This window comes from Fomitopsis serialis, assembly GCF_022376445.1.
Source record: "Fomitopsis serialis strain Sig1Antser10 chromosome Unknown B0H18scaffold_414, whole genome shotgun sequence".
NCBI lineage: Eukaryota > Fungi > Basidiomycota > Agaricomycetes > Polyporales > Fomitopsidaceae > Fomitopsis > Fomitopsis serialis.
Genome location: NW_025955374.1, coordinates 1 through 21002, shown reverse-complemented (window position 1 = coordinate 21002; position 21002 = coordinate 1). Strand labels below are relative to the sequence as shown.

At 57.8% G+C, this 21002-nt stretch overlaps 5 protein-coding genes across 5 annotated transcripts; 4 read left to right on the top strand and 1 right to left on the bottom strand.

Annotated features, from left to right (window-relative positions):
• Nucleotides 1-1302: 1302 nt before the first annotated feature.
• On the top strand, nt 1303-3636 carry B0H18DRAFT_1129646 (uncharacterized protein; the record flags this gene model as incomplete). Its single annotated transcript, XM_048035421.1, has 3 exons — nt 1303-1612; nt 1809-3277; nt 3337-3636. 3 exons carry the CDS (start codon nt 1303-1305, stop codon nt 3634-3636), a joined length of 2079 nt encoding a protein of 692 aa, XP_047884667.1.
• An 849-nt stretch (nt 3637-4485) lies between these two features.
• Nucleotides 4486-5949, top strand: B0H18DRAFT_844302 (uncharacterized protein; the record flags this gene model as incomplete). Its single annotated transcript, XM_048039533.1, has 3 exons — nt 4486-4866; nt 5047-5565; nt 5617-5949. Coding segments are annotated over 3 exons (1233 nt in total), but the record flags the coding sequence as incomplete, so codon positions are not given.
• A 4248-nt stretch (nt 5950-10197) lies between these two features.
• Nucleotides 10198-14197, top strand: B0H18DRAFT_1129644 (uncharacterized protein; the record flags this gene model as incomplete). The annotated part of the gene is made up of 4 exons (XM_048035420.1): nt 10198-12784; nt 13468-13757; nt 13812-14131; nt 14188-14197. The coding sequence occupies 4 exons, from the start codon at nt 10198-10200 to the stop codon at nt 14195-14197; spliced, it is 3207 nt and encodes a 1068-aa protein (XP_047884665.1).
• A 4076-nt stretch (nt 14198-18273) lies between these two features.
• B0H18DRAFT_1129642 (uncharacterized protein) lies at nt 18274-18613 on the top strand (the record flags this gene model as incomplete). The annotated part of the gene is made up of 2 exons (XM_048035419.1): nt 18274-18405; nt 18443-18613. 2 exons carry the CDS (start codon nt 18274-18276, stop codon nt 18611-18613), a joined length of 303 nt encoding a protein of 100 aa, XP_047884664.1.
• Nucleotides 18614-20148: 1535 nt separating this feature from the next.
• B0H18DRAFT_1129641 (uncharacterized protein) lies at nt 20149-20790 on the bottom strand (the record flags this gene model as incomplete). The annotated part of the gene is made up of 3 exons (XM_048035418.1): nt 20149-20291; nt 20339-20448; nt 20678-20790. 3 exons carry the CDS (start codon nt 20788-20790, stop codon nt 20149-20151), a joined length of 366 nt encoding a protein of 121 aa, XP_047884663.1.
• Between the last annotated feature and the right edge of the window lie 212 nt (nt 20791-21002).

Below are 21002 nucleotides of genomic sequence, written 5' to 3'. Positions count from 1 at the left end.
CGAGAAAATTGTCAACTTTTCGGCCCGAGACAATGCTTGCCAGGTCGGTGAAGCAAAAGCTCGGCCGGCAAAATGTCTGGCTGCTTTCACCACCAAGCTTCAGCCAAAAATCTTTCGGCCCGAAAATCTTCGGCCCGAGACAATCTGAACAATCTCGGGGAAATCTGTGCCCGGTCGGCAAAGCAAAAGCTCGGCCGACAAAATGGCTGGCTGCTTTGGCCGAGTTTTGGCTGTAGCCCCGGCCCGAGACATTGTATTTTCGGCCGGCAAAAGGTGAAAAAATCCGGCCGGCCGGACCATTGACACTGACATTTCTACTGGCCGGCCGGACCATTTGCAGTGGTGTATTGACTGACCGGCCGGACCATTTGCATTGCTGGGAATTGATTCCATGTGCTCCGGCCGGACCGTTGCAATGTGTACATTGCTCTGGCAGGAACTCTGGCCGGGCCGTTGCTAATGGTACCATGTTTATTGTATTTACTGACCGGCCGGAGCATTTGCAATGTAAACTGCCCAGCCGCTCCGTTTAGCTCAGAAATCTGCCTGCTCCGGCCGGACTGTTGGAAAGAGGATGACCGGCCCATATGCCCTCCGGCCGGACCGTTGCAACGTCTCGGGAAGGTTCCAGGGGAGGCCGGCCGCAACGCTGGAGATGGTGGATGACCAGCCAGCCATGCCCTCCGGCCGGAGCATTGCAATGGCACCGTTGCAAACGTTCCGGCCGGACCCTGGGGCTGCTCCGGCCGGCCTCCGGGTCAACGTTCCAAACGGGCAAATCTCACTCCGGGTCTACCGTTCCGAACGGGTTAGACACACTAAATAATGTGCCCGTCTCTGCTGAAGACGCGCGCTATACTGAATAGACGCCAGACTTACTTGCATCCCACCACCTCGTCCGAGTGTGATTCCGCCGCGCCGTACGAACTGGGATCGAGTCTCTTCGACGTCGGACTCCTTGTCCTTCGTCCTCGACGCGAGCTCCCCGCTGCGCTGTCCTTCTGAGTCGTCTCCTCGTCGACTCCGCTGTCGAGCTCCTCGCCGACTGCCAGCGCGCTCCTCGCGCGACGACTTCAACGCGGGCTCCTTGCCTCGCTCACGCCTTCAGCGGGCTCCTCGCCCCGTTACGACCTTTACGACCCTCACGACCTCAAGTCCGTGGTCTTCCATCGACACACGACCTCGAGTTCACGGCCTAGCCCGGCCCCTCGACGAGAGCGCGATACCGCTAACTCTCACATTGGTGGACACTCAGGGAGCCGGTCCACTAGTACGTGAACTCGCCTCCTCCTTTCTCTCTTAATGTCGACCCGAACGCCTGCCGCCGGCACTTCATTCGTCGGCGACGCCAAGCAACCTTTCCGGTCTGCCTCGGTCGTCCCGTCCGGTTCGACTACCCCTTTCACTCCGGTCTCCGCTCCCAGCCCTGGGGGCTCTCTCGGATTCTACGGAGCTATTAACCCTACGCAACCTTCCGCTGGTCCGCCTGCGCCATCGTCCCACTCGCCTGTTGAGGTTTGGACTAGCGATTTTAGCCGCTTTCCATCCTCGCAGCCTAGCGGGGCGAACCCAGCTACCCTCCCAAGACCTTTCACGGGCGACTTACTCGAAGGTTTGGGAGTCGGGGGTCCAATCCCGTGCCCTATGCTGTCCCACACGCGTCGCCCCGCAAGGATGGTAGTTCCAACACCGTGCTTCCGGACGGTTGGACCTTCCGTAAAGCGGTTCCATCCCCTATGCCGTCCGGCGTGCAAATGCCCGTACCCGGACGTCCGCAACCCTCCTTCCTTGATGGATTGAACCCACAGGCCTCGTCTACGCCCGGTTGTCCGGCCGCGATGTGGTCGGAGAGTGTCGCTTCAACCTCCTCCTCCTCCTCCTCATCGGAGATGCGTCAAGCCGCGAAGAATGCCATCGACAAGGTTCATTTGCGAGATCTCCTCGACCAAGACGGGAAGTTCAAATTCACCTCCGCCGACCGGACGAGGCCCAGCGCATCTACCTTGAACTCAACTCGCTCGACGTTCAAGGTCGATACCGTCCGCTCTTCGAAGAATGCAACGCTCTAGTCTGCGAAGACGTAGATCCGGACGACATTGTCGACTCGAAGAACCTTGACGACAAGGACGGCCGATTCTACCTCGCAGGGAAGCAACGCGACCGAGTCGAGTACGTTACCGAAGGCATGGAGGGCCTAGTCGTGGCAATGCTGCGTTTGGAGGGCGAGAATCGGTTCTGGAAAGTGGATCACGCGGAGTCCCTTACCAAAGCTCTGTCAGGCGCGTCCTCTAGAGGTATGATCTCGGACGCCTACCGCACTGTTCAATACCGCGTGGCCAAAGCGTCGACGCTCATTCATCAACGTCTCGCGCTACACGGCGGATACACGTACCCTAGATCCGTCAGATCTACCGCCTCCGACTTCAGCAACGACTTGGCTACCTCCGTCACGAAGAGAGCCATGGTCGACAAATGGCTGAAGCAACCCGATATATTCCCTAACCTTACTCCTGAGTACCAGGCCGTGGTACAACGCCGTCTGAGTGACTCGCGGGAAAACGAGGATCCTGCCTCCCTCGCGCAAGTCCCTCCGGAGCTGCGGTTTAAGATCCTTCCCGGCTCGCTCCTCGCCAACTCCGTCATCCTCAACGCTTCCATGACGCAAGACTACGACGCGACTGGAGCCGGCTCACTGGCTTCGCCAGAGCGAGTCGAACAAGAATTGACCCACGGAGTGTCCCAATCCACCGCCGAGCCGTCTGTTCCTCCTAAAGGATCACTCGAGTTCGATTACCGCCTCCGACCGTCGATACCCGTCCTCGCTACATGCAAAGGTCTAGCTATGGGAACCCCGCGTTCGAGCTACAGCCTCCAGGCAAACGACTCGGCGCGTCCAGTTCCAGGAACCTCCGTCAATCAGTCAAACCGGTCTACCAGACGTAAGCGCATCCTTCGCCTTCCCGTCTCAACCGTTTTCGGCTCCGACCTCCAAGGAAGAGCAACGATCCTCCGGCCCTCACCCCCGAGGCCATTCTCGCGCTTTGCCCGACTCGTCCGCCGCTCAAGCCGTACGCGACGCGTGTACCCGAACGGAGCGCCGCCGTCCGTAGCTCAACCGTCCCAAGCTATTCCTTCAGCGTCCACGAACGCGGCATCTATCAAGGATACAGGGACCTTCCTCCTCATCTCGCTCAACCTAATGTCGCTCCGCAAGCCTTTAAAGGGCCGAACGGTGATCATTACTATGTCTATCAACCCAACTCTGCCGTTATGCGACGTACGGAGGGAACCGCCCTCCTACGTCCCATCTTCCGAATCCTAACCCCTCTTCGCAAGGCCCCGGGAGCCCTGGTCCTCCCTCCAATCACTCGCCTGGCTACCCCGGAGACGCGAACCCGGGCGGTGGCCCGCCATTCGGAGGACCTCCAGGCGGCGGAGGCGGCGGCGGTGGAGGTGGCGGCAGTGGTGGTGGACCCGACTACGACCCGTACGGTGGAGGTCCCCCCGGTGGAGGTCCCCCCGATGGAGGTCCCCCCGGTGGAGGTCCCCCTCCCGACGGAGGCTACTCCTACGGGTTCCTCCCCGGCAACCAGCCCACCATCATCATACACCACTCTCCAGCCCCTCGCGAGCTAGGTGTACGCCTCGACCAGAAGATTTCGCGCGACTCCATACCGGAGTGGGACGGCCGGCTCCCTACTATCTGGTCTACCTCCATAAGATGAACAATCTGCCAATAAGAATGAATACGTCGCCCGGGACCTAGGAGCCGCCGCTCCCGACCGCTTCACGGGTCGAGCTGAGAGCTGGTGGCAAATGCTCGGCTTACAACATCAACGACTTTATTCCTCCAGCTGGTGGGCTCTGTACCAGGGTATCAAGATCCAATTCTTTACCCACAAGTTCCTCATGGCGCTCCGACTCATTACGACGGCCAACGATTCCGCCAAGAAGGACATGAGAAGGAGTCCCCATTAAGCTTCATTGATCGACGCATTCTCTATCATCGACACCTTACCCGCATAGAGGAGACTCCTGAAGACGAGATCACCGCCATAATGCAGAACACTCCGCCAGCCTGGTCGACAGTTCTATCCATTGATTCCATATTCACTATCGCCGCCCTGATGGCTAAAGTAGCTGACAAAACGGACGAGCTCATAGCCTTCGCCGGCCTAGGTCTCGCGCGTTCCTCGCAGTACGAACAAGTTCTTCGACTACCGTCCTCCAAGACCGACTCGCGTTTCGCGAGCAAGTCCAAGCGTGTACACGCAGTGGACGGCTTAGGAGGGAGCTTCGATTTGACGACGAGGGCGACCTCTCCGAGAACCAGACGATTCCAATGGGCCCGGCGAGAGCGATGTGGCCGCTCCGCTAACTCATTTCCGAGACGTCGCTTCCGCCGCCTCTCAAGGCTCGTCCTCGAATCCCCGTCGAGGAGCTGGGCGGAAACCGCCTCGGGGTGGTCACCGCTTCCAGCGGGACGACTCCGTAAAAAGCAAATGTCCGCCACCTGGAGACTGCCGCGTGTGTAGTAGTCCATTTCATTGGGACAGGGACTGTCCTCACTGGAATGAGTACGACGTCGGTCGCGGAGCCCTTCTCATCGGCGCTGAATACGACTGCGATGAACAGGAGAACGAAGAATACGAACAGGCTTTCGTAGCTTACATCTGTAGTAGCTTGAACAATACGAAACTTTCGAGCGCGTTGTGGGCGGACATACGCCAGGCGGAAGGCCTCTACTTGAAAGCTACGGTAGCTTCTCGACGTCGTACGTATCCCGTATCCATTGATGAGATGGAAGAAGCCTCGTCTCCTCCATCTGGATCTCTCTCCCCGGATCTTCCCTACCTCATGGAAGCAGTGCACCCTGGTCCGTCCGAAGCTACCGACAAGCTAACCAACCTTATGGCTGAAGCCCTAGCGGTCGACGGCTCATGCCACGCCTACGTAGCTCGAGAGGCTTTTTCTGGCGCCTCGGCGACTGAGAGCGGAACCGCCGCTCCTGTCGATCCTGGGCCCGACCCCTCTAACAACCCGAAGGTTGTGACACTTAGTCGAGTACGCGATCCGCCAGCCAGGCACTCCACAGTAGGAGTTGCAGCTCTATCATTCCAACTGCGGTTCGGCAGCCTCTCACACGACCCGGTTCAATGTCGCGCGGATTCGGGTGCAGACATCTCGTTAGTCTCCCAGGAGTACCTGGACTCGCTGCCCCTCGCAACACGCCCTAAGATCAAACAAGGACTTCGCATGAACCTATATCAATCGATGGGAGGTTTCCGTATTACCGGCTACGTGCAAACTCAGGTCTATATTGAGTCGGAACAAGGTCATACGCTCAAAATGCTAGCAGAATGCTACGTAGTTCCCGGGATGTCCTCTTCCTTACTACTTGGAGAAGATTTCCATGTCAACTACGAGCTAGGTGTCACGCGAAGCTTGACGGAAGGATCGGCCATCCAAGTGGGCGACTCCGGTTACTCCATTCCCGCTTCCTCAGCAGCCCGCAAGGATCGACCACCTATCAAGATCATAACCAGAGGAGCTGACTCCAGTTTCGTCAGAGCGAAGTCCCATCGCAGACGTCGAGCGGACCGCCATCGCGAACAGATCAAGCAGCAACGTCCTACGGCTATCGCGACTCAAGATGTGCGAATTTCGCCGCACTCTTGTCGTCCGGTGCCGGTCCAAGCTTCCTTCCTTGAACACGACTCCTGGTTCGTCGAAAAAACGGTTCTGGGCCAAGCAGACGGTTCCTTCCTGCTAACCACCCCATCCATTATCGACGCCGAGCATGCCTATGTATCCATCACCAACCCGACTGAACGTCCCGTTATGGTACGCAAAGGCGAATCCCTCGGTCTCCTTCACGACCCCGCTTCGCATTTTATGGACCACTCCTCGGATTTGGAAGCCCACGCACTCGCCGTCCAGACACTCATCCGTAGCGCGATAGAAGAGCCGCGCGCGGATGTAGTCGACACTCCTAATGTCGAAACTCGAGACGATGAATGGGGCCCTAAGACAGCTGAACTGCCGGACCCAGAGACCTACCCTTCGGCCAAGCTTGCCGAAATCTTGGACATCGGTCCAGAATGGCCAGCAGAAGAAAAGGAACGGCTCCTCCGTATGCTGAAAGCCAATCAAGCTGCATTCGCGTTCGATGGACGTCTAGGCCATAATCCTTCCGAAGTCGAGATCAAGCTTCAACCGGATGCGAAGCCAGTGTCGTTACCCATGTACGGAGCCTCTCCTGCTAAACGACTGGTGATCGACAAGCAACACGATTCCTGGATGTCTCTGGACGTCATTGAACCGTCTAATAGTCCCTGGGGGGCCCCGGTGCTGATAGCGTACCGTAACGGGAAACCTCGTCTCTGCGTCGACTACCGCCGCTTGAACACCGTTACCATCCCAGACGAATTCCGATCCCCAGACAGAACGAAATTCTGCAAGCACTCACCGGAGCTCAAGTCCTCACATCCCTGGATGCGTTGGCGGGTTTCACGCAATTGACGATTGCGGACAACGACCGAGAGAAGACCGCTTTCCGAACGCATCGCGGCCTGTTTCAGTTCAAGTGTCTCCCCTTCGGACTTAGGAATGGCCCCTCAGCTTTCCAACGAGTTATGCAAGGAGTCTTAGCCCCATACCTGTGGTTGTTCGCCTTGGTCTATATCGACAACATCGTAGTTTACTCGCGGTCCTGGAACGAACATATTTCGCACCTCGACAAGGTACTCAAGGCCATTATCTCCGCGGGTATCACGCTGTCGCCTCCTAAATGTCACTTTGGGTACACCTCGATTCTACTACTCGGACAGAAGGTCTCCCGGCTCGGATTCTCTACTCACCAGGAAAAAGTACGCGCCGTGATGGAACTCGCCCGTCCAAAGCGCGTACTGGAGCTTCAAACTTTTCTCGGAATGACGGTATACTTCGCGGCTTACATCCCTTATTTCTCGTTCCTGGTTTCTCCGTTGTTTGAGCTGCTAAAGAAGGACCACAAATGGGATTGGACAGCCGACTGTGAAGTGGCTTGGCAAAAGGCGAAGGACACTCTTCAATCAGCACCGATACTCGCGCACGCGATACCAGGACTACCGTACCGACTTTATACTGATGCCTCTGACATAGCCCTCGGAGCATGCCTCCAGCAAGTCCAGTCCATCAAGGTCGGAGATCTACGCGGTACTCGTACTTACGACCACCTTGCCAAAGCTTTCGCGGAACAAGCTCCGGTGCCCGTTCTAGTCGCCCGAACTGCTCGCAAATTCGACGACTGTCCTCCTCCAACGAAGTGGGCCTCCACATTGGACGATACCGCCGTCCATGTAGAGCGAGTCATCGCCTACTGGAGCAGGACTTGCAAGCCAGCAGAACGGAACTATTCCGCGACCGAACGCGAAGCCCTAGCGGCCAAGGAAGGATTGGTTCGCTTCCAACCGTTCATTGAAGGCGAACCTGTCACCCTCGTCACGGATCACGCGGCCTTGCAATGGGCACGCACGTACGAGAACACTAACCGCCGCCTAGCCGCCTGGGGAGCAGTGTTCGCGGCCTTCGCGCCAAACCTCGACATCGTGCACCGAGCAGGACGCATGCATTCCAACGTCGACCCGTTGTCTCGACTGCCCCGCGACCCACCGGAGCATCAGTCACCCTGCTTCGACTCGTCCATCCCCATTGTCACCGACCAAACTACGGCTGCAGCCACCGAATCCGCAGCGGAGCGAGCTTCAGCCTCCCGTATGGCGGCCGGAGCGTCGATAGTGACCTCGTGGGAAGACATCCTCGAAGAGACACCACCGACAAGATGGCATGCCAACACAAACGCGGACGACTCAGGTCTTAGCGTGGGGGGCGAACGGGAAGAGCTACCGAAACAGCGACAAGGCACTGCAAGCACGAGCAGCTCTCCTTACGCAAGCAACCTGAGTCTACGAGCTGAGGGAGATCTCACGCCTCCACAGCAAGTAACCAAGGGATTACGCGGAACGGATGAGGGAGAGATAACGCCTCCCCATTTTGAACCGCTCAACACCGCAGAGGATCTCAGTCTACGAGCTGAGGGAGATATCGCGCCTCCCCAGTCCGCAACTGAGGAGCAGAACGGGGCGAGAGAAGGAGAGACAATGCCTCCCCATCTCGAACCACTCAAGACCGTCGAAACAGTCCTAACTCGATCACGTACCGCCGAGAAAGCCGTAGAGAACTCTACTACGGAGCCGCGTAGGGATTCGAGAGCTCAAGACGTTCCTCAAGACCCAAGCTCATTGTACTATCCGGACGAAGACGTGTCGCCCCCGACCATGCTCATCGAGATGAGTAAGGAATTTCGGGACAAGTTCGTCCAAGGATACGCGAAAGATCCTTTCTTCCGAGACAAGTGGAAGAAGGCCAGTGTGCCAGACCTGCAGCGCTTCGCTGGTCAATGCATCTTCATGGACGATCACGGCCTTCTCTACATGCGCACGGGCTCGGACCCCGCAAGGCTATGCGTGCCTCGATCGCAAGTATTTCCCCTCATTGCGCGACTTCACGACTCGCCCCACGAAGCAGCGCATGAAGGCCCAACGAAGCTAGCCCTACGAATCAACACCCAGTTCTTCTGGCCCACCTTGCGTAAGGACGTTCTGGAATACGCAGCTTCGTGCGATGTCTGCCAAAAGACGAAATCCGACCATCGAGCTAAAGCCGGCTTTCTACGTCCGAACCCAGTCCCCAATCGCCCGTTTGAATGGATCTCTTTCGACCTCATCACCGGCCTACCTCTCTCGGACGGATACGACGCAGTACTGGTAGTAGTCGACAGATGCACGAAGCATGGACAATTCATCCACTGCAAGGGTACCCTCAACACTGTCGAATTTGTGCACCTCTTTGTACAACACGTCATCTTTCGCTTCGGTATCCCCGAACATATCATCTGCGACCACGATGGACGGTGGATATCTGAGTTCTGGAGAGCAGTAGCCGCCGAACTAAATATCCATCTCTGCTTATCATCATCTCATCATCCTCAACACGACGGACAGACGGAAATAGTCAATCAGCGACTCGAAACCATGCTCAGAGCTTACGTGCAGGGCGACCGAGCCGGATGGGCCAAATGGCTTCCAGCCTTAGCCCATGCATACAACTCTTCGATCCATTCAGCAACGGGTCAGTCTCCGTACTTCCTACTCTACGGTTTCGATCCCAAGGGCACCCTTGATTTCCTGAGCCAGAACAGCCGATACGTGGAACGTCCGCTACTCGCTAGCGAGCGCGCGACCGACTTTGTTATCGAAATGGAACTCCATCGCCAGAAAGCTCGAGATGCTCTCGCCTTGGCCCAAGAACAAGCGGCTCGCCAATTCAATAAAGGCCGACGGGTGGAAACCTTCCCCGCGGGTTCCAAAGTCCTTGTCAATCCACACTCACTGGAACTTGTCGACGTCAAGGGTACTGGAAAGAAGTTAGTCCAGAGGATGCTCGGTCCCTTCATCGTACAAGAACAGGTCAATCCTCTGGTGTACCGCCTCGCCATTCCCGACACGTACCCCATGAACCCTGTCATCAACTTGGAACACCTGCGGCGCTACCGAGGGTCGCCCTCCATCCCCGGCGACGTTAACCGCCCTGTTCTCCCCGATCCGCGCAACTCAGAACTCCTCGCAACGGAAGAATTCGAAGTGGACAAGATTGTCGCGTGGAGAAGAAATAAATCCAGGAGCAACCGTCTCGAATTCCTGATCCGTTGGAAAGGATTTAGCCCCATCCACGACACCTGGGAACCCGCCTCGCACCTACAGAACGCGTTCGAAATACTCAGAGAATACAAGACCGCCGAAGGACTGACTCGTTAGATTTCCCTCATCTTCTTCTTCCCTCTCGTCTTCGTTTTATTGTAGCTAGAGTATATATCATTTTTCTCCTTAAAAATTCCTCTACCATACTGTACTATTTCTGCCCGTAGAATTTCCCAGAAGACGCTCGGACGCGCCGTCGACTCGTCACGTGAGCGCGTCACGGAAGTTCATGAGCCACGGAGCGTCTAGCGCGCTTATTCCTTCCTCTTCCCTCTCACTAGTGAGCTAGCGATTCCGCCGCTTCTCACTCTCCCCCTGTAGTCTAAGCAAACGTTTGGAACTGCCGAACTTTGCTCAGCTACACTCCCATTTCGTTTCGCCCTCGCTCCTCCGCCGGATGTCGTCTCCCACTCCCGCCCCGGCCTCGCTAGGCTTTCGCACGTCGTTGCACTACCCACGGGACTTCGGACATCTCCCAGTCCATCTTCAAGCTGGCCACACCGCGTGGGAGCTCTACCGAGCGCACCGAAACGTGCGCTCAGCTCTTTCTATGGGCGACGGATCCTTCGCCATCTCGTCCAACGCCCCGTACATTCCCTCGCCTCCTCCTGGTGCAAACGACCGCGAGGAAGTCTACGCGGATGGCCGTACGGGCTGGTTCGAGCCTGGGTATCATGCTCAGTGGTGGAGCAGCGCGTTTGAACACCACGCGTTCATCGACGAAGCCCCGGACAATGACGAAGGAGTCGACGCTGCTTTCGTTAAACTCGACTTCAAGAAAGGACGAATCCCGGCGTCCTTCTACGTCTTGTGCATTCAAAATGGGACCGGCACCCCTACTCGCAACTTCTCGCTCGCCCTGAGAACTCTTTATGACGCCGAGCTTCGTCGCGCCGAGGAGTTCTATAACCTCGACCGTTCTCCTCCCTCTGGCTTCGTCCTCCGACCCACCTGTGTTCAGGACGCTCTCTACGACTTCAGCAGCCTCACCGTCGACCTTCACTCCATGCGCAAGATCGTCGCCCTCATCCAACGACACCTCCTGGAGCTGCGAGCCTACGCGCTTCACGCCTACTTACGGCGAGCCTTTGCGGAAGGGCGTTTTTCGATTCCCTGCCCGGACCTGGTGGGCAGAGGATGTTGGGTGGATGAGGGGAACGATGAGGTTAGGAAGCGTCTCGCCTGGTGTGGCGTCCCCGTCTGGTACGTCTCTCGTTCCCCTCCTCCCGAGAGCAAGCTTGTCTCGTCCATCGCTCCCTTGGACGACCGACTCTCGTGGGAAGAGTGGGATGTCGCGGAACACGCACCACCTCAACCACTCGGAAGACGGACCCAACAAAGGATGCGCCAACTCCAAGCTGACCTGGACAGCGCCGAGGAGGACTCCGATCTAGATATGGGCGACTCAAGGCAGCGGGACCGAGGCCCTCCTCGTCGAGCTTCACCGGCGCCGACTGTCCCTTCTCTGCCGGATCGAACGGATGGGGCGACTACCGCGGCCTCGCTCGAGAACCTGGAGGAGGGATGGGTGAACCATCCAGCCCCTGAGTCTCTTGCCGAACCACTTCCTCAAGCTCGAACCCCGCGCAGAGTGTTGGAACTGCCGCTCCTGCGCGAGGATTCGCTCGCGATCCCGCCACCCCTAAGCCTTCGCGGAGAGACGGTAGCGCCGCTCCCGCGTGCGGACTCGCCTATGGCCGTGTCGCTACCAGCCAGCCCGGTCGAGTCGTATGCGCCGCTCCCTACGGCTCCCTCTCCTCAGTCGCCGCCCCCGCGCCCCGCCGTCGACAAAGGAAAACGAAGAGCGAAGTCTCCGTCGCCTAGCCCATACGGGAGATACGGCCCGTCCCTCTGTCGTTCCCCTTCCCCGGACTCACAACCCCTCCGTCGTGCCTTATCTCGGTCGAGATCTCCTCGGCCCTATCGCCCTCGCCCGCGATCGCCCTACCGCGCTCGATCTCCGCCGCGTCCTCCGCTCAGGAGAGGTGGCGACTTTTACCGGCCCCCTCCTTCGTCTGGGTATACGAGGCGATCCAGTCGAGACAAGATGCATCGAGCGGAGCCTCCGGAAAGAGCTCCCAGGACCTCCAGGGGACGTAGCCCGGTGAGACGATCTGATCCCCCTAGTCGACCTCGTTCCCCTCCTCGCGAACGCGTCTCTCGGGACAGCCCGACCACGTCCAGTCGGTCCCTAGCTGAACGGATTCACCCACTATCCGCGCCTGCCCCGACCCGATCGCTCGAGGAACGATTGAGGATCGGAGTGTTGAACACTGCCAACCCTGCCCCTGTCGAGGACGTGAACGAGCCCGGCCCCTCTCTCCTCTCGCGATTGAGCGACTTGCGTTCCCTGCTCGCTCGGGTAGGGACAACACTTGAGGAACGGCTCTCTGACGTCAGCACTCGCGAGCCCAAGGACGACGAACCCGTCGTCGAGGACGAGGACGAGAGTGCCCAGGACCAAGAGACGGCGAACCAACCCGCGAACCCTAGTCGGATCGTCACCCTCCCGTCCGGAGCTCCCCTCAGGACGAGGCTGAACCTTCACTCTCCGTCCGAAGTGGTCGAATACATTCGCCGACCCTTTGAACGTGACGAGTTCACGCCGGCCCCTCGACGTCCCTGGGAGAGCGAGCTCGGTCCGGAGCCTCAATTCCCGGAGGATGGGTTGCTTCTTCTGCCCTCGCCTCAGCTGCTGCTCGGCCGACCCGACGATTGGTACGGAGCTCTCTTGATGTGGCTCAAATCAAGGGATAAACAAGTGGAGGCATTGAACCTACCGCCCGGAGAGTGGGACCCCCTCAAGTTCAAGGTCTGGAAGGGTCGCCTGCGTCCGGATGCTGCTCTGAGCCGTACGCTCAAGACTTGCAACGTCCGTCCGCTCCCCGACGCCATGATACTGTACCTCCGAAACCCCGGTCCGGATGAAGAGGACAAGGAAGTATGGGAGCTCCGCACCTTCCACTTCCGGTCGAACGTCGAGCGTATAGTGGCGGCCAAACATCCGGCCATGAGAGCGACTATGTCGTCAACTGCTCGCGGCGCGCTATGGGCCGGGATCCGCGACCGAGTGCGATGAGTCTGGGGGGCAGGACTGTCCGTCTATCCCTCCTACTACGAACCTCGCTACCTCGACAGTGAAGACGACGTGGTGCGGCTCGCGCACTGGTGCGCTCTGGGACGGATTCTCTTGGAATTGGACGTTAGGGACGACATTGCAAAGGATCTGAGACTCGCGGTGGGGGGCCCTGTTACGGATGCGGCGGACAGGATCAAGTCCGCTTACTTACATATATATTCTTCTCTTTACAATAACCGCGACCCTCATCTCTTCCTCCCTCGTCCCGTACAATAGTTAGCGTATATTGTGTCACGTGTACTTCTAGGCGCCCGTCTCTGCTGAAGACGCGCGCTATACTGAATAGACGCCAGACTTACTTGCATCCCACCACCTCGTCCGAGTGTGATTCCGCCGCGCCGTACGAACTGGGATCGAGTCTCTTCGACGTCGGACTCCTTGTCCTTCGTCCTCGACGCGAGCTCCCCGCTGCGCTGTCCTTCTGAGTCGTCTCCTCGTCGACTCCGCTGTCGAGCTCCTCGCCGACTGCCAGCGCGCTCCTCGCGCGACGACTTCAACGCGGGCTCCTTGCCTCGCTCACGCCTTCAGCGGGCTCCTCGCCCCGTTACGACCTTTACGACCCTCACGACCTCAAGTCCGTGGTCTTCCATCGACACACGACCTCGAGTTCACGGCCTAGCCCGGCCCCTCGACGAGAGCGCGATACCGCTAACTCTCACAAGAAGACCCGTGCCCAGAAGGACGGCGGCGGCCACAGCAACGGCCACGACCACGCCCACATCGCCTCGCAGGCATCTGTGGCTGGTCCCTCTACATCCCACGTCGTGGACATCGCGCCTTCGGGCAGCAAAGTCCGCACCGTCGAAATGCGTGCGCCTGTGCCGAAGCGCCCTATGTGCAACTGCCAGTGATGGCTGCAACGCGCCCTCAAGTTGGCCGAAGAGGTCGACGTGTCTCCTACGGTCGAGCACCTCAAAACGCTCACTCAGGTTGTCGACAACTCTGCGCAGATTGAGGACTACCTCTCTGATACGGAGTCGCGTGCATCCAAGCGCGCTCGTCTCTCCGACGACGACGACGACATGGCCGTGAGGATCGACGAGGTGAACGCGGGTTATAACTCGTACGACGACGGCACCTGGGCTGAAACCCAGGAACCCCTTAACTGGGGGTCGGACGACGAGGAGGTCGACGAGAACGTCGACGAGGACATCGCGATGGCCGCCGGCCTTGATCTGGACGAGGACGCCAGGTCAGTACCCTCATCTTCAATTCCCATGCGACCTACTGACAATGCGCTACCCACAGCCGCATGTAGTAGAGTATCATCTAAGTCGCGTGTAATGAATGAATGTATTGGTAGTTCGTTACACAAATATATACACTGTTGTCACGCACGAGAGTTTGCAGCGTGCTCCAAGTGTAAGGGAAAAATGAAGATTGAGGATGTCCTAGAGGGTGGCAATGAAGCCTACCCTGACGGAGACCCAACTTGGATGTTGGACTCTGGTGCTTCAATGCACTTTACCAACCGGATGAGTGATTTCGCTGAAGTTGAGGATCTCAGCGAACCCATCCTGGTGCAGACTGCGAATGGCACGGCCCGCTGCATGAAGCGCGGGACCGTCTTCATCAATTTCCTAGGTGGAGACGGTGAGATGATTACAACTCGTCTACACCCTGTCTATTATTTCCAAGGTCTGCATCAACGGTTGTTGTCCATGGGGACTTTCCTCAAAGAAGGCATGACTGTGCGCGGTGGTTCACAGCACATCGACCTCTATGAGCCGGGATCGCGGGATCCACTATATGTGTTTAAACCGCTGAACCCAGGTGGCTCTATTTTTGGGATTTATGCTGCATCTTCTGGGGAAGATGCGCAAAGTATCCACAATACGGTCTACACTGTAGACTATGAAACTATGCACCGCCGTTTTGGGCATCCCTCAAAGGATGTTCTTCGGAAGGCTGAAAAACACACCGATGGTTTCCCTCTCAGGGTTGAGTTCCCTACGGAGGATCCTGTGTGCCCTGGATGTGCAGAAGGGAAAATGCCCAACAAGGCTTTCCCGCCATCCACAAAGCGAGCGACAGAGCCCTTCGAGCTCATTCACAGTGATGTGAAGTCGTTCCCGCTTGACTCCTACCATAAGTACAGGTACTACATACTGTACTATGACGACTACACGTCTCACGCCTGGACCGTGAATCTGCGCACCAAAAGTGCTGCGATTTCGTCTACGCGGCAATTTCTCGCCATGGTGAAAACCCAATATGGCAAGAAGGTCAAGGGATGGATGTCGGATGCTGGGGGAGAATACAAGTCTGATGTGTTTGACAAGATGCTGAAAGACGAGGGCATCAAGATCTTGCAAAGCTCGCCGCACACTCCTCAGGAGAATGGCAGAGCTGAGCGACTCAACAGGACGATAATGGACAAAGCTCAGGCTATGCGCCTTGAAGTGTGTCTACCTGAATCCTGGTGGGAATTTGCGGTGAACCACGCTGTCCATGTGTACAACAGGACACCATCTCGTCGCCTCAAATGGCTGACACCATATGAGATGTTGAATGGCGAGGCTCCCGCCATTAGGCACCTACGAGTATTTGGGTGCGGCACATACGTCTTTATCCCCAAGGACGTGCGCAAGAACACTCTGTCTAGAAAGTCAGAGTTGATGACATACCTCGGTGTCACCCCCAGAGGTCACGGTGACTTGTTCATGCGTGCACCAAATAATGTGCTCTACACGTCGTCACATGCGTTGTTCGACGAGAGTATGTTCCCAAAATGCCCCAGCATGAAGCGGCGGGGTAATACTAGGCTGCAAAGTGCGCCAAAACATGACCACAAAGCGGGTCACCAACCCACTTCTCAGGAGGATTCAGACGATGAGGATATCTCTCGTCCCTACCACCTTCCAAAGGGAACGGACGATGAGCGTGACGATGCTCAGGAGCAGCCAAAGGCGCCCAGTCCAGTTCCGCCGCCACAACCTTCGGGAATTCCTGCGCCTCAAGGGCAGCGGAAATCAGGTCGTCAGCGGAAGCATGTAACTCGCCCAGGGAACGTCTACGGAGAAAATCGCAACCCCGTAGACCAGTACAAAGAGATTGAAAAGAAGGGGCAGTGGAAAAAGATTGTCGGAGAAGGGTCGGGTAGCGCCCGCCCTAACCCTCAATCAGGGTCGCAGCAACAGGTTCCCGGACCTAGCGCGCCAGAACCACAGCCAGACCAACCTTCTGGATCTGCCTCGGGCTCAGACGACGAAGTCGAGGAGTTACTCATGGCACGACTATGCCGGGAAGGGGGAGTAGGAATGGTCAACATGCTGCTTTCATGCGCAATACCATCTGTTGAACATGATTCTCCAGTGTCCAATCCACGTGAATGGACATACCGCGATATTCTCAAGCTACCCAAAGAGGAGCAAGAGAAGTGGAGACTAGCGTGTCGCGAGGAGTTAGAGGCTCTACGCAAACACAATGTCTATGAGTTGGTAGACCGTCCTAAGGGACGTAGGGTTACCAAAAACCGCTGGGTCTTCGATGTCAAAACTGACGGTCGTAAAAAGGCTAGACTAGTCGCAAAAGGCTACTCCCAGATTGAAGGCCTTGACTATGATCAGGTCTTCTCTCCCGTTGTACGCTTTGAGACCGTGCGCCTAATACTCGCGCTAGCTGCGCTCGAGGGCATGCACATCTCCGGACTCGATGTCCGTAATGCGTACCTCTATGGTAAACTCGACGAGGAGATTTACATGGAGCAGCCTGACGGCTTTAAAGTCCCAGGCCAAGAGCACAGAGTCCTCCGGCTACTGCGTGCTCTCTATGGACTTAAACAGGCGGGGCTTGCGTGGTGGCGCACCCTCAATGAGTCCCTCAAGGAACTTGGCTGTGTACGCCTTGGATCCGATGCCGGAATATTCATCTACAAGACAAAAGATGGGAGGTTCGTCCTCATCATCGTCTATGTGGATGATGCCCTTTTCTGCGGAAAAGACAAGGCCCTAGTGGCCGCTCTAAAGAACCGCTTCATGAAGAAGTGGGAGTGTCGTGACCTTGGCGATGTCAAGGAATTCCTGCGAATGAGCATTACTCGGAAAGGCGACGAGATTCATCTCGACCAAACTGCCTACCTTGAGAAGGTGCTTGAGCGCTGTGGCATGCAGAATGCTAAATCTGCGCCTACTCCACTCCCTGCGGGCTACAAACCTGAGCCTTACACCGGCACGGTTGACCCTGCACTTCGAAGTCGATATCAGACTGTCATTGGCTCCTTGCTATATATCATGCTTGGAACTCGCCCTGACATCTGTTTCGCCGTGACAAAACTCGCGCAACATGCTGCGAACCCGTCACAGGACCACTTGGATAAAGCACTGTATATCTGCCGCTATCTAATTGGAACCAAGTCCTATGCGCTTGTATACAGCGGCAAAACTGGACAAGGTGTCTCGGCGTGCACAGACTCCGACTGGGCTAACGACCCGGAGATGCGGAGGTCTCAGAGTGGCTACTTTATGAAGTTGGCTGGTGGAGTGTTCAGTTGGCTGTCTCGACGGCAAAAGACGGTAGCACTGTCTTCAACTGAGGCTGAATACATGTCGCTCAGCGACTGCAGCCGCCAAGTCGTATGGATTAAAATGCTCCTCACAGAGATTGGATATCCACTTGGCCCACTACCTATCTGCTCGGATAATCAAGGAGCGATATTCATCGGCTCCAACCCTGTAACTGAGAGGCGGTCGAAACACATCGACATACGCTATCATTATATCAGGGAGCTAATTGAAGAACGACAGGTCGAAGTCTTCTTCATTGGCACTGACAATAATCCGGCAGACCTTTTCACCAAGAACTTGGGCCGTGTCAAGTTCCAAAAGTTCAGAGGCATGCTCGGACTTCGATTCTACGATGAAGAGTCCTAGAGCAACCACGGACGGCAGCCCATGGCGCCAGGATATGCTTCGTATGTCAGGGACGTACTTAGCAAGGGGGAGTGTTGAACCATATAGGCGCCCACCGGGCCGCCGGGTTCCACGGGCCGGATCGCACTGCACGTGCTAGATCCGCACTTACCGCATAGAGCAAGTCATGCGTGGGAATGGACTATACAGTAGTATTAGTCAGCGTCTCTCAGATGTATATAAGACCCACCAGTAGCGTAGCTCTCTCTCCAGTTCCTTCACCACGAAGTAACTTGTGTGCCTCAAGTATCCAACCTTCAAGCAGGTAAGTTAGAGCGCGGTCCACTACGTGTGACCAAGTCTGCTCAACAGCACGTCCATCATCGTCTTGCACGACTCTGGCTTCCTCAACAACACCATCACTGACGTCCTCCATCTCAACCGCTTCAAGCTCAGGAGGTACAGGGGCAACCTTGAGTCCTTCATGAAGCAGGTTCCTGAGGCGCGCTCGTACTACACGCTCGAGGCGCAGGAGGACTACCAGTTCAAGCTGCCCGACCCGCCCCTTCTCGAGGGTGTCAAGACCAAGGAGAAGTCGCTTCTCAAGATACGCAAGGTCGGCTACCCAGTACCCGACGCAGCCCGTACAGCAGCTGTACGACATCATCAGGAAACCCACCCCACACAAATTTGTGGAAATCTGCACAAATTCGCACAAATCTCCTGGAGACCCCATTTACTTGACCCCCCCGATTTCCTCGCTCGAATTCGCTCAAATCTGCGCAAATGCACGCTCAACAGTTGCGAATTTCGAAGAAATCTGAGCTCAACCATGCCAGTCAGATACTTCAATTCACGTCAGTTACATATAATGTGGCAGATAAAATGGATTAGATTGCACGATGATACAGTGTTACAACTACGAAAACAAGTTCTTGACATTAAGGATGGACAGCACCGCGGGTGCGCAGGGCGCATACTGCACCCGCGACCCACGTACCCGTCCGTACCCATGTACAGTGCTACCCGTACCCTACCCGGGTTCACCGCTGGTGTCGGCGGTGGACCGCGAGTTCGCTTACCTCGGTGGTACCAGTACGAGTTTGGGCTTGTTGCCTGCACCCGCACCGGCGGTCCTCGTTGTCCTCCTCCCTGCTCGTCATCCTCCCCGCTCACGGTCCTCCCCGCTCGCCCGTGCTCCCGCCTGCGCATTCCCACCATCCGCGAGTGCATTCTCGCCAGCCCGTCGCCTGTCGATGTGGACGAGAGCATCAGCTCGCTCGCGTCCACTTGTTTCCCATCCGTACGCACTGTCCGTATGCCTTCCGCCTGGTCGCCGTGCCCGTACCCGCGGCACACTTGTCGGCTGTGTTTGCACGCGGGGCACTGGCCCTACGCACTCGCGGTCGGCATGTGTTGGGCATGTCCTGGCCCTGCCCACCGTCGCCATCTCCCATTCCGCTCACGCGCGCATGTCCCGTTCGCCGGCCGTGCCTGCGTGCTGGGCGTTCGCCCAACGCGCTTGCGGTCGGTGTGCTGTACGCGGTGCTGTGCCGTGTTGCCACACCCTGCCCGCCGACTCGTCCTCGGCAACTCCTCGCCCGTCTGCCCGTCTACTCGCGTTCCTACCTGTCTGCCCGCTTTCCCGCTCGTCTGCCCGCCTTCGTCCCCATCCGCCCGCGCGCCTGCTCGTCCATCTGCCCGCTCGACGCTCTTTTGTGCACGCGTTTGTCGGCCGTGCTTGCGTACTGGGCATTCGCCCAGTACGCTCGCGGTTGGCATGTGTCGTCCTGCGCTCGTGTCCCCGCCGACCCGCCCGCTCGCTCGTGTACCCGCCCGCCCGCCTGGTCACCTGCTCGCCCTCACTCATGTACTTGTCAGTCCCTGCCTGCTCACCTGTCCACCCGCTCGCCTGCCTTCCCGCTCGTGTTGCGCGCGTTCGTTGGCTGTGCCTGCGTGCTGGGCACTTGCCCAGCGCGCTCGCGGTCAGCGTGCGCGTGGTGGTCGTCCGCGCCCTGTGTCCGTGTGCTTGCCCTCTTGCCCTCTCGCCGGCCCGCTCGCGCACCCACCCGTCTTCCTGCTCACCTACTCATGTGCTCACGCACCCTATCACCCGCCGGTCTGCCTATCTTCCAGCCCGCTTGTCTGCTTGCCCGGTACCCGTTCGTCGGCCTGTCCATTCGCGTGCATGTGCGTTCATCGGCCGTGCGTGCGTGCTGGGCAATTGCCCAGCATGGTCGCGGGTGGCGTATGCTGTCGTCTGCCATTCGTCCACCTGCCTGCGCACTCGTCCACCTAGCCACACGCCCGTTAGTGCACTCGTCAAACCGTTAACCCGCTCACCCACTTACTCACCCACTCACCCGTTTGACTTCCCGCCCGCCCGCTCACTCTCCCGCCCCCTCATCCACTCGTCCGCCCGCCGTCTGTCCGTCGGCCGTGCCTGCACGGAGGGCATTGGCCCTGAGTGCTCGCGGTGGTCGCGCTGCACGTTGCCGTGTTCTGTGTCTACGTTAGCCTTGGGCTCGTTTGCGTGTGTCTGCACTCACCGGTGGACTCTCGCGGCTCGCCCTCGCCAGCCACACCCTTCCCTGTCGTCCATTCGTCATCCGCTTGTTGTCCCTGCTCATCTTCCGCGCCCGACGACTGCTTGTTGTCCCTGCTCAATGTCCGTGCCCGCCGTCGCGACAGTGCAAGCGGATGGGCGAGAAGATGTGGACACGGATATTGTCAGTAGGTATGCTACTCACCGCATTTTCTTTCGTGGCTGTACTTTTCCCCTTCGTCTTGTCGAGTTTCTGCAGCACGCCAACACGGGCGCTTTGGTCAAAATTTGCTCGACGACCGGATGTGCGACGTGGGGAGGTGAGTCATGTGACCCATCTCACTCAGGGCAGGCACACTGCGACTTCTCTGACTTCTCTGTTTTCGCGCTGCCCGCTTGCTGCTCACCGTTCTGTGCTGCTTGTACGGACACCAAGCCGACGCTCGACAGCGCCATGGCTTTCGGCGTCAACGGCCCACTTGAACCTCTCGAGCCTGCTCACCCTCTCACGCCCGCCCGCTCTCACGCTCCCCCCGTCGACGCCGTCCTTCAGTGCACGTCCGCTCCCGAGGGTGCGCAGTACATGGCCGCTACCGCAACGTTTCGTCCCCACTCGCCAATGCTCGCCCCGAGATCCCCACCTCGCCTCACTCGTCCTCGCCGTGGCC